At 37.8% G+C, this 12,606-nt stretch overlaps 2 protein-coding genes across 7 annotated transcripts in view; one reads left to right on the forward strand and one right to left on the reverse strand.

Moving 5' to 3' along the window:
- The window catches only part of smtnb (smoothelin b), a 53,039-nt gene extending 48,089 nt beyond the window's left edge, over positions 1-4,950 (forward strand). For 4 of the 6 annotated variants that reach the window (XM_032577616.1, XM_032577609.1, XM_032577611.1 and 1 more), the window contains one exon: positions 3,641-4,950. In XM_032577616.1, the coding sequence (XP_032433507.1) occupies positions 3,641-3,794 (154 nt within the window). In that variant the 3' untranslated portion in view covers positions 3,795-4,950. Of the gene's footprint in view, positions 1-1,501; positions 1,680-3,640 lie in introns of all 6 variants that reach the window. The other 2 variants (XM_032577610.1, XM_032577613.1) reach the window with 1 other exon arrangement.
- Positions 4,951-5,305: 355 nt separating this feature from the next.
- selenom (selenoprotein M) lies at positions 5,306-11,723 on the reverse strand. The gene is made up of 5 exons (XM_032577619.1): positions 11,478-11,723; positions 10,707-10,742; positions 10,459-10,493; positions 10,301-10,379; positions 5,306-5,973 (listed from the first exon to the last, which is right to left on the reverse strand). Exons 1-5 carry the CDS (start codon positions 11,571-11,573, stop codon positions 5,743-5,745), a joined length of 477 nt encoding a protein of 158 aa, XP_032433510.1. The 5' UTR covers positions 11,574-11,723; the 3' UTR covers positions 5,306-5,742.
- Positions 11,724-12,606: the final 883 nt, after the last annotated feature.

Raw genomic sequence — 12,606 nt, forward strand, 5'->3', positions numbered from 1 at the left:
TGAAAGTGTAAAAATAACATAAGGAGTCAGCTGAAGGAGTTATTGCTCAGGAACCCAGTCCAACGTAAACAGCAGGGCTCCCTCAGATATATTTCCTTTCTTTTCATTTAGCAGATCCTTCCATCCCACTCTTTCTGTGAACTTAACTCTTCAAGCCACATGCCACCATATACTACAGTCTAAATATGTTAACCATCTCTCCCAGGTATATAAAGCGTCTATCGAGGCTGAGTAAACCTCTTGTTCTGCATTAACTCTGCCTCCAAACGTCCCTTCAAGGGAACAGCGGCTCCGACTATGGTTTGAAAAAAATTCTCCACCTCCCATCTGAGCCTTGTCCTTCATATTTCTCTCGTCTTTTTCTCCCCTCATCTGTTTTGCATCTCAATATGACTTTTTTTTGACCCACCCACCTGTTCTGTTTGTGTGTGTGTGTGCTCTCACAAGTCGCAGGTAGAATAATGTCCGTACTGTCATCAGCCTCAGTGGCTCATCTTTTACACTTTGTGTTGCATCCTCACTCGTATCTCCAGTCACAGAAGATCCACGCAACACACTCCCCGAATGTACATCTGTGCACAAGTGTGTTTATAGTCACTCCATAGCTGAATGTTTTTATTCTATTATTTTGTTAAATCATTGTTTTTTCCTGTGTTTTGTTGTAATATTCAAGTCTAAAGTAGGCATGGGCCTTTATGAGATTCTCACAGAGTGATGACATCGACCAAAAATACAGTGTCATGCTATCCCACTATTTATCCAACTGATAAACAAAATCTATAAAATGATTAAATCATTTTATTGTTCATTTACTGATAACTTATTTAAACATTTAATACATTCATTTTTAATTAAATTAAAGCTGATGGTTTGATCAGAAATATAGTATATTTTTATTTAAAAGAATTTTGTTTATTTTTAAAGTAATTATTGTATGAAATTATACGTTTATTAAAATGAAAATAGTGAGAATGATTTCTACTGCTGCCAAGGAGCAGCTGGTCACGCCAACATTGTCTCTATTGTCATTAATGCCCCTAAGCTGTTCAGAACGATATGATGGAAACGTTTTTAAGCTTTGAAAACGTAACTCTGTGTGCCTCCTTAGCCGTTCTCAGCCCATGCCTCATTAAAAGTTAACCACAGAAAAAAACAACCCTCTTAAAGGCTGAATGGGCATCAGCTGATGCTCATTTGACACTGTGTTTTGTCCTGTGTGTGTACGCCACATGTTGGACGTTGCAAAGTTCATGAAGCATGTTGACTCATGGATGTATTTATCAACACTGAATGTAATGTTTATTTTTGTGTTCTTTTTTTTTGTCTCTTCGTTCTTTCACTGAATCCTTTATTTTTTGGCTGCTCACTGCTCTGTTTGTTTTTTCCTCCCTTCCCCTGTTTTCTCTCTGCATCTGTCCTTCATCCTCTGCATTTCCTGTCCTCCGCTTCCCCTGTGTTCGTCCTCTCCTCTGACAACCCTCACCTTCGGGCGCGGGCGCAGGAAACTAGTGGACTGCCCCCAGCTGTTGGATGTGGACGACATGGTGAAGATGCGCGAGCCGGATTGGAAGTGTGTGTACACGTACCTGCAGGAGTTCTACAGGGGCCTGGTGACGAAGGGCCTGGTTAAAACCAAAAATTCCTCCTAGAGTTGCTCCTCAACTAAAACTAAACCTATGGTGAGACGGGGGCCTGGCTTTGGTTCTGACTTTTAGTGGTTTGCAAATTATTCATATCCCTTGAATTTTTTCACGTTTTGCCACATAACGACGACAAACTTCAACATATGATAACCAACACAAGAGCGTATAACTGCGAGATCTTTACAAAACTCTCCATTTGTGTTTGCATTTGTTTTCAGTCCTTTTTACTCTGATACCCCTAAATGAAATCCAGCATTAACAAAATGGACGCAGTTATCAAAGTCCGCAAGAGGCCACCTGTGATGATTTCAACTAGAAGAATTTAAATCAACACATTATAGAAAGAACTGTTTTTTTATAGGTGATATTTTGATAGAAACACAGGAGACATTGTGGTGTTAGCATCGTTCTGTGAGATTAACTGTATTTAGTAGGGACAACTATAGAGAATATAAAAACAGGGATTCTTCTTTTACATTTAAAAATTATCTGTAGAAAAATACGATTATTTTGCAGTTAGATTTTTGTTTTGAACTTATTCAGTCTACAAGATTGAGTGGTCACTAAGACCATCATACTGCCAACATTAAAAGACTTGTGGCTGTAATTTCAGTGAAATCAAATTACATTTAATCAGTTTTCCTCCATTTAACAACGATTCTACATTTTCTCTGTGTATACCGGTAAATCCCAACACAGTGAATTGTAGTTTGTGGTTGTAACATAATGTGGAAAACTTCAAGGGATGCAAAAAAATGACCAGTGTAGGGCAAAAACTATGAATAGATAAACATTAATGTCTGCTTTTTACATTTGGTCTGTCATGCTAATATAAAGCTTCTGTGGTCTACGGCACCAAACATGGTATATGTGAATGTGTGCATCTCTGCGCTCTGTGTCTTCGGCCGGCAGAGAGCCAGGGCCGACTGCAGCACTTTAAAAGGAGTTGCTGTATTGCTGTCCAAGTTGAGAAACAAAGCAGAGAAGAGAACCGCTTTGTTGTCCCGCTCCTCATCTGATCGAGTTTAAGATTACAAGTGTTTATCCTATTCGCTTATAAAGCCTTTTAAAGATACTTTAATTTGAAACACACAGCAATGTGTCTGTAGATCCTTAAATAAGAAAACTTTCCTCACGGTGACGTTTCTTCTCTCTTGAGAGACATTTGTTGTTTATGTTTCCAATATTCTTTACTTTCTGCTGTGACATGTCTAAAGGTTTGCGGAGTCAAACGCCACCTTGTGGCCATTTTCTGCAAACACTCATCATGAAAGGCCTTACTAAATATTACTTATTGAGTACTTTTAAAGTGTTGCACTTAATAACAAATAGTTTAGGTGGTTATAAGAAATACTTAATAATAAACAGGGTTTTCATACTTTTTTCATTTTAAAAAAATGTCTGGGGTTGAATTTCTAGATGTTTCCAGCTGTTTTTATAACATTCTGGACATTTTAGTACGAAACGATGACCCAGTTTGGTTAGAGCATCTCAGCCCCTGAACTTTGCTTTTGTTTCAGTACAGTAGCATCTGTATCAACTTATATCAGTTTTTTCTTTTAGAATATATCAAGTTAGATTGATAAAATCTGTAGTAGATTTTCCTAAAACAAATACAGATTCTTTAGCCATTTTTCTGCTTTATATTAGTTGCAAACTGGAGGCAGTACGAGAATAATAATTGAAATAAAAAAGTAAATGCTTAATATACATGTATACATGCTTCCCTGATTAAATCGGTAAGATTCTGTAGATCAGTTTCACTTTGAACTGAGAATGACTGAAATGCATTAAATCTTAATTTATTTAGATGTACCTGTTCATATCCAAACTCAGAAAATATTAAAATCCCAAACTTTTCAGGATCTTCTTCAAGCCTGTGTAGGAATCCTTATGCAATAATCATGACGTAACATGTAGTTTAGGAAACGGGTCGCCCGTCCTCGACTTCAGTCGTCTGACGTCCAGCCTTGTCCTGACCCGTCTGTCTCTTTCAGGACCTACGCCAACTGCATGCCTTTGCTAGAAGTGGAGGACATGATGATCATGGGTAACAAACCGGACTCCAAATGCGTCTTCACCTACGTGCAGTCTCTGGTGAACCACCTTCGCAGATACGAGATGTCCATGGGCCGCCCCTGCGACCTCTGACCTGTGGCCAGCGGTCCTTCACATCCCTGACGAACACGTCGGGGATTTTCTGTGTGTTAGTGCCGTTTTGCTTCTAACAGGTGTTGGCGATGCTTCATTGTTCCTTCTTAAAACAATCTTTGCTGACACGAAGTCTACCTCTTTAACAGAGAGAGGATGCCTACATGTTAAAAATCTTTCAAGGTTTTTAATTTTATTTTCTGTGTTCAAACTGAGCTCACTGCAGATTTCAGCTGTCATTTCGCTGGCGTTAACACTCTCACATCCCCACAAAAAAGAATTGTTTATACGATATCTCCTCTTTTAATATAACTATACCCATATTTTTTTCCGCTGTAATTTTTTCTGCCGTTCTGCTGGTAAATCCACTGAAACAGCAATATCGTTTTCTTTCTGTCCTGATACTCCCCCCCCAATTTCTAACCAAACTCTGGTTGCTTTAATTATTTTTTAAATTATTTTTTTTTAGCTGATAAGCATAATGAGTTTTAATTAACAAGTACAGAAGTGTTCATTTTTGCTTATTTAAATGAATTCATCATTGTCAGAGGAATCCTGTGCTAAAAAAGAAAAAAAACTTTCCTGCACAGAGCTGCTGATAAAGTTGTCGTTCTGAAATCATTAAAATGGGGAAGTTGGAGCCTGATATCTTGCAGCTGACTGAAATCATTTCTGACGGCTCACTGATGGCGTATTTAAAGAAAAACGACCACACTGTCGATGACGACGTCCTGCTCAAGTCTGTCAATTAGTTTATTTATGCTGAAACTGGTTTTAATGCCAGTGTTTTAGTTTGTGCTTGAAGCCATTAGGCCGTTATCTTAAGTATTTTAATAAGCTGAAGTTCTTATTTTTTTCTGTAATGACCTGGGCTTGCTTCTCTGCCCAGCATGGACACTAATGCTGAAAACTTTACATAAAGGTAAGAGAAGATTTGTATTGAGGATTTTTATTCTAAGGTTCTTTTAAGAGAAAATTATGAAAACTTGTTTTCAAGCTTGTTTTTTGGTGAAAAAAAAAAAAAAACTATACAAAACAGTGAGCATTGAGTGGGTTTGTGTATATAAGTGAATGCTTACACACATTGTATAATTTCATGTTTTCTGTGCACTGCAGTAAAATGTAAATAACCAATTAAACCAATTTGAGAAATGAAGTCTGTATGAAGGTGGTAATTGCTTTATCTTTTTCACTGTTTCAGCCAACTTCACTGAAATTCCCTGTTGATATCTCAGCTCTATATGTACCTGGAGAAATATGGAAAAGTATTTTTAGTCCTGATTCTTTGTCTTATAGTCCCAAACTTCCATCATCGGTTCTTTTCCATAGATTTTTTTTTTCTCCTAGATACCATATTAAAAGTAATTTAAACCATTGCAGGTATGTGCTGTTTTTTGGCAGTCTAATAAATAAAATCCCAACAAAATGCATCCAAGCTTGTGATGTGACGGTACTATCAAGCCTGAAGGACTGAATTTGACCTGAAGAATGGGTTGAAACTTTTATACAAATCATTAAAGGCAATTTTTATTTTTTTATTTTTTTATTTCATTCACAACTTTTCCACTTGAGTCTTTACGTGCGTCCACCAAGCCCACCAAGAACAAGCAGCATCAGCCTCAGGCCCGTCAGACGACTTTTCACCTGAGGCTTCATTCAGGTTCACAGCAAGGAGGAGGAAGCACGAAATTACTCAAATGAGATGGAAATTCAGGGGATAGTGAAGAGATGATTGAACATGAAACACTTCCAGTACAAAACTACATTTATAGTTATGTTCTAAAACTAAAAAAAAAAAAGAAACAAGGGATAGAAAAAAAAAATGTCTCAACTAGAAAGAGCCTGTGTGGTTGTTTCCCTTGTTCTTTCCCCATGAGCGAACTACGATAATCTGCTGGTTGTGGAGCGGTCCAGAGGGACCGTTTCTACTTTTGCCAATTCTTGACGGTTATAGGTCGGTGCGCTTGACCTCTGGATTAGACTCTGAGGAGGCGTTCTCTGTGTCTACAGTGGACATAGATGATTTGAGCGGGCGGTCGTCTTTGAACGGGCTGTCTTTGGCGGGAGCGAAGCGTAACTCCTCCGGCACCTCGTCTTCTGGTTGAGCTTTCTTGTAGAAACCCAGTTTCTCCAGCAGCTCGTTAATCTCAGAGCGGGTCATGTCAGACAGAGCTATCCGCTGTGACGAGAACACATTGGTTAAATGATTATTTGACATCCAGACATAATACTCTGTCATGTCGTCATATGAAAAAAAATTAGGACACCGAATCAAACGATATAGACAAAAACTGAAGAAAAGAATACCATTATTCAGCTTTTTAATAGAGGTTTGCCCTGTTTCCTGACCGATGTCAGTGAAGATCAAAGCATCTTCTGATTTCTTTTCGTTTCATTTTTTTGGGGGTGTTTGTTTGCAGCTCGTGAGTCTGATTAGTAAACTGCCAACATGCAAATGTGGCTGGCCAAACAAGTTCATCCTGAAAGCAGACCACAAGATGCAAATCCTCCACAAATTACAGGACCTACAGCAGGCAGCTGGTACGGCTGATATGAAGGAACATTTTTGTACAATCAAAAAGACGCTGCGCAAGTTTAACCTTCATGGAAGGTGTTTCGAAAAGTAATTGTTTTCTCTCTAAGAAACACATGTAGGCCCGGATTATAGATTCTCAGAAAAAAAAAAACAGAGGAAAAAACAGGAATTTTCATTTACCTGAATTATCTGGACGCAAGAAAAAGAGGACATGTTTGACGATAAGTCATTTAGATGCTGCCAGGCGACTTAAAACTGGCTGCTCATGCAAGAAATACACAAACATCCATCCAGATCAGCATCAGGGATTGATTGGTGGATTACTACCAGAACACTGAAGTTATTTCAACCAAGCAGTAGCAGAAGGGGGCGTGTCCTAACTTTTGCCCTCAGCTAGAAAATATATTTGTCTTTTTAAGTAAAACAAAGTTAGTCTTTCTTTTCTGTGCAAATAGTTAACTTTTCCAGTATAAGATTAGACAGATATGTGAACACTTATTGGTTAGAAAACTGAATATTTAAGTGTCCTATTTTTTTTCCACAACTGTATATTAGGGCAGTACATCTGATATTTTATTAAATATTGTATTATTCAGCCTCAACAGGGGCAGTCTCTTACTCCTAACACAGTAACACATTTTTCATCATGTTGTCTAATCTCTTTAAATCTGCAGCCGGCATTTGAAGCATTCAGTTCAGTTTTAACCAAATGTGACACAATGAGGAAGCTCCTGTAAACATCCTGAGGAAGTGTTCAACAAGCAAGTGGGAACTGTAGCTCGATCTGAAGAGCCACGTTTTACCCGGAGGAGCTGGTTCAGACCAAAATAGAACTATTATCCTGACTCCAAATTAATGCTTCATTTGCTCCAATTTCTGCTTAATGAGAATATTGGCTGCAACATTCAGCTGAGGCTGAGCGCATCTTAAAACCTCATTCAGACCTTAAACTTTCACTAATGTGAGGAAGAGAGTGAATAGATTTCAATAAGGTTATATCCTTTTCCGACATATCAAACTCACATCTGGTCTTCTCTCGAACAGGAGCTACACTGAGAAAAAAGAACAGAAATAACACTGATGTCTTTCTTTTTTTTATTTGATTTATACAATTATGATTTATAGCTGATGCTAAGCAAAATTTCAATTTATCATAATACTGCACACAAAAAACAATTCTAAACTAAATACTGTAAAGAAAAGACCTTTAAAAATGCTAATTTTGTCACATTTCAGATCTTCAGAATGTGGGTGATAATGGAAAATAAGATGTTTTGCCACACTCACTAATCAGTAGAGTCCAGGATATTTCAACCCAATCTTTTCAGATAAGACTCTTTGTTTTTGGTTTAATCCAGATCTCTGTCCTTGCCCGGTGTCTTTATTGTGACTATGCCTTGATAATCCCTGTGTTAATATTTTCTCTAGCTTAACTGCTCTCATAGATAAATGGCAACCCCCTGGATAATGCATGCTAAATAAGAACCGACATGAAATTTCCATTAGATGTCAGGCTGCACATCTGGGCACTGTTCCAGCTCTGCCAGATGGCTCAGCTATGAACAATCACAAATCATATGGGATTGAGATCTGGTCTTTGACTAGGCCAATCCAGAACATCCACCTTCTTGTCTTCAAACCATTTCTGTGTGGATTCACCTGGATGCTTGGAGTCGCCATCTTTCCGGAAACAAATGTTCTCTAAAGCCGTAGTTCTCTTGCAGATGAAAACAAATTGTCCTCTGGGATTTCCCTTTAATTCATTTTACCTTCTACCTTTACAAGCCTTCCCTAACCTGTTGCACATTAGCATTTTCACAGCATAATGCTGCCACCACGGTGCTTCATGGTGGGGATGGTGTGCTTGTGGTGATGTTCAGTGTTTGGTGTCTTGTCTGATGTAAAAGGCTCCATTTTGAACAAAGAACTTTCTTCCACTTCACCATAGAGTTTTGGCAAACTCTTATTGAACCTTGATATGGGTTTTCTTCTCCACTGGCTTTCTCAATGCCACTCTCACGTAAAGCTTTGACTGAGCTACTGTTGTTTTCTGCAGAATCTGTCAACATTTTCTCTGATTTGCTTCAAGCGTTATTTGGTCAGCATGCTATAATTGTAGCCAGGAATAGTAATTAATCACCACACAGGTGTATTTATACTGCAATCACTTGAGACACACTCACTATCCTCAGGTGCTCTCCATTCCACTCATTATTGCACCAATTGGCTGGACCTCTATCGAATTAGGTCAGCCACTTTAAAAGAAAGTGAATAGTTATGCAATCTGTTATTTTATGCTGTATAATTTTATTCCATCTGATGATTTGTGTCAAATCTTTTTCACTGGTCTATAACTGAGCCATATTCTGCCTTCAAGCCCTAAAAACAATTATATAGTATCTATTTTTTACATAGCAAAAACCTGCCATTTTAGAAGTTTATAGTTAGAACCACTGTAACTGCTTGAATACACAATTTTCTATCATTAGTAATTATTAAAAATGTATGACACTTTATTAAAAAAAATACTTCAAACCCATTTGTTAAAAACACAATCTGAGTATGGTATGATGTACATAAATTCAAAAATGAAATACCAACACTACCCCAGTTCTCCCCGATCTGGGGCAATATGACATTTGAACCAGTAGGAAATACACGGGTTTTAAAACATGGTATGCTAAAGGTTTATGCAAAATTTCTGATTTATTTGATAAAGGGATTATGATGAGTTTTGATGATTTGAAACAGAAATTTGACATTCCAACTAAACTTTTTTTTTTAAAGTTTATGCAAATCAGAAGTTTTGTCTTGGGTACTCAAAAGTCTCTAACATTACCTACTCTTACTTCTACAGAAGAACTGGCAACAAATTACCATTTGAGGAAGGGTCTAAAAATATCCAGCTTTTATAGCATCACCAAAGACAGAATCCCAGACATCCTCAGAACACAAAAGATTGGCCTGGTGTGAAGACTTGAAATGTAATATAACAGTAGAGGAATGGCAGAGGGCCTGTCTGAAGGCACAGACACAATCTATTAATACTCAATTTAAGTTAATCCAATACAAATGGTTGATGAGAACATGTGTTACTCCAACATTACTAAATAAATTTAATTCCAACATCCCGGATACATGTGCTAAATGTGAAGGTAAAGGCAATTTGATTCACTGCCTTTGGGAATGCCCTGAGACTTCAGAATTTTTGGAAGGAGGTTTTGGATAAAATTTCACTTATCGTCGGTACTAAACTCAATCCCTGTCCTGGGTTGTGTGTCTTAGGAATTTTTCCCACTCAAACTCATATAAGCAAGGGTGACCAAAAGTCCCTAATTTACTGTTTGGTGCAGGATAAATATAGTATAGCCAGGTCCCGGAAATCTATAACCAGACCCCAATTAAAAACCTGGATGTCTACATTATCAAGCTCTCTTGCCTTGGAGAAACTCACCTTTATGATTAAGGGTAAATACTGTGTGTTCAAAAAGATATGGGAAAAGTTTTTGCTATTACTGGAAAATATAAATACTCATAATGATGATTGACTGAATGTACTCTAGCTAATTTTGCTTAAGTTTTTATTCTTATAGTGGCTGTAAGTCTGTTATAGTCATGTTAATTCCAAATGTTCTCACTTGCTAGAAAAAATGTATGAAACTGAAACACTGATGTCGGGATGCCTAGAACCAGGGAGGGCGATGCCATCACCTCATACCTTGTGGACTGTGATTAAATCTCTTGGACTAAGTCTCAACATACACCCCTGAGATAACAAACTTAAAGGACTCTGTCTCACTATAATCAACTAATGTTTGTCACCTTGAATGTTTAAGTTGTTCATGTGTTTTCTTTTGGTTTTGTTTGATGTTTTGTTCATTTGTGAGTTACTTGCCTGTGTGTCTCTTTTGAAATATAAAAGACAATAAACAGATTTTTCAAAAAAGAAAAAAAAAAGTATGACACTTACATCTAGTTCTTCATAGTAGTGGTTCAGGAGGACAAGCTCAGGATCAGCCCCAGGAATGTGCTTCATCACCAGGTTATGGCTGTGGTGGGATCAGTCAAGGCTTTTTAGACTTAGAACAATGAGTATGTTTTCAGTGTTCAAGCTGAGTGGAAGGATACTAAAGAGGAATATCCTGCATCACAAAGGCTTTGACCTGCAGACAGAGGGGAGAATTAATGTGTGTGTGTGTGTGTGTTCGTGGGTGTGTGGGTGTGGGTGTGTGTGTGTGTGTTATTCTAAAACAGATTTGTTGGGATTATCTGAAACTCGGGTCATAAAATGTGAACCATTTCTCACAGAAGATTTTTAAGTAGTAATCTATTTTCTACTGCCTCTAGCTGTATAGTATTGCAACAACAAAACTTACCTCTCTGAGTCTATTCAGTTGTCATCCACCACATGTCTGCAAAGAGACAAAATTAGATTGGAGGAAAAACTCACAAACAGCACTTGTGTTAAGCAAGTGAGACATGTTGTTCCTTAACAATGAAAACTTGTAGCTCAAATATGTGTCACTACATATTTTACTTTTTTCCAAAATCTGGAAGGAGAAAAAAAACACCTTGATAGACCTTCTCTGCCAGCAGGGTTTGGAATCGGTGCAGATTTACCTTTTGTTCAGCACTCAGATTCAGTGAGGCCCTGGGGAGGTTGTCTGGCCTATTTTTGTTGGATATCTGAGCCAAAGGTATGAGGTAAAATGTGACCAAGACAACAACAGCATCAGATCATGTCTTTTGTCTCTGGCAGGTTGGTGATAAAGTAACATCCTGGGGTGAAAATACTTTACTTTCATAAGCTTTTGTTCATCAGATGCCATTATGTAGCCTGAGAACCCTCTCACACTCCAGCAACAACTGGAAAGTCAAACTGTTTCACATTTTACATCCATTTGCAGCGATTAAATATGAAACACTGCCTCTGTTCCTAATTTCACCACAATATGAACAGATAATTATCCGATTTCCTGCAAGTACTCATCTAAACAACACTCTGACGCATGCGCTTTGAAAAACACAAGAGATCATCCATCTCCACGTAACAAAACCGACTCATGATACCCGCTCTATGTTTCCAGTCGCTATTAAACAACTGCTTTATGCTGCTTCCCCCCCTCTGTGCAGAAGGCTTGCTGTACCTCCACCCTGGCTTTGGCCAGCCCGTCCAGCTTCTGTAGATCCACATCGTAGCCCGAGGCACAGTGAAGGAAGGAGGCCAGCACGATCAGCCACATTCTTCTTCTCCCGGGACAGGCCGCCGTGAGCAGCAGCGGGTTCCTCTGTCTGACCGGTGGCTACCTGCGGAGGTTTGAATACCACTGAGCCCAGGAGGAGGAGAAGCGATGACGAGCAGCTGTGTCACTACCGGACTTCTTGCCACGTCAAATATTTCTCCCAGAACAGAGAGGGAGGCGTGGAGAGGACTCTCATTGGCTACATGAGGCTTCTATACCAGAATATATCAGTCCAATTCTTTACTAATGCAGGATATCAATAATCTAAAAAAAAAAAAAAAAAACAAGATGGAGATTTAATATGGCAGAACATGCAATGAAATATTATATTATTACAAATCTTTAAGTTTTTATAGTATGGTGATTACGCATTAATATACACAAACAAGTATAACGTAACAAACAAACAAAATCCACACATTTTATTATTATACATTTTTCTTTTCATAACATGCTTTGACTCTTGATTTATCTGTTTTAAAGAAAGACGTTACAATAGAAAAGACGCGTGCAGGCCACCACATGGCGTTTCACTTTAACTGTAATCAATAACTTAATCAACAACTCAGTTGTTGTGAATGAACCCATTTGAATTACAACCTCATTTCATCGGCATCTGAACTTTCTGAAAACGCTTAAAGCTATTGTAGTCTTATATAAATCTGAAGAAAGTAAAAAAAAAATGCTGCTCGTTTATTTATGTTATTCATTTATTTCAAACATGTTTTTTTAAATAAATAAATAAATAACAAGTAATCAGTGGGACAACAGAAAACATGTGCATACAAGCAAGAATGAAATTGTTTTGGTTTGGCTTTATTTATTTGGTTTGGACCTAGTGTAATGAAAGAATAAACAAAGTTATACAAACAAAATAAATTTAAAAGAAAGGCTAACAAAACAAAAGAAGAAACAGTAGCAAAGTACATTTACAAGTTCAAAGGAGTGGTTAGAACTTATTTTTATACCATACATCTATCTGTAGCATCATCCAGTAAATTGCTATTCATGTTAAATAATTAACTTGCCACTA

Source organism: Xiphophorus hellerii, chromosome 12, assembly GCF_003331165.1.
Source record: "Xiphophorus hellerii strain 12219 chromosome 12, Xiphophorus_hellerii-4.1, whole genome shotgun sequence".
Taxonomy (NCBI): domain Eukaryota; kingdom Metazoa; phylum Chordata; class Actinopteri; order Cyprinodontiformes; family Poeciliidae; genus Xiphophorus; species Xiphophorus hellerii.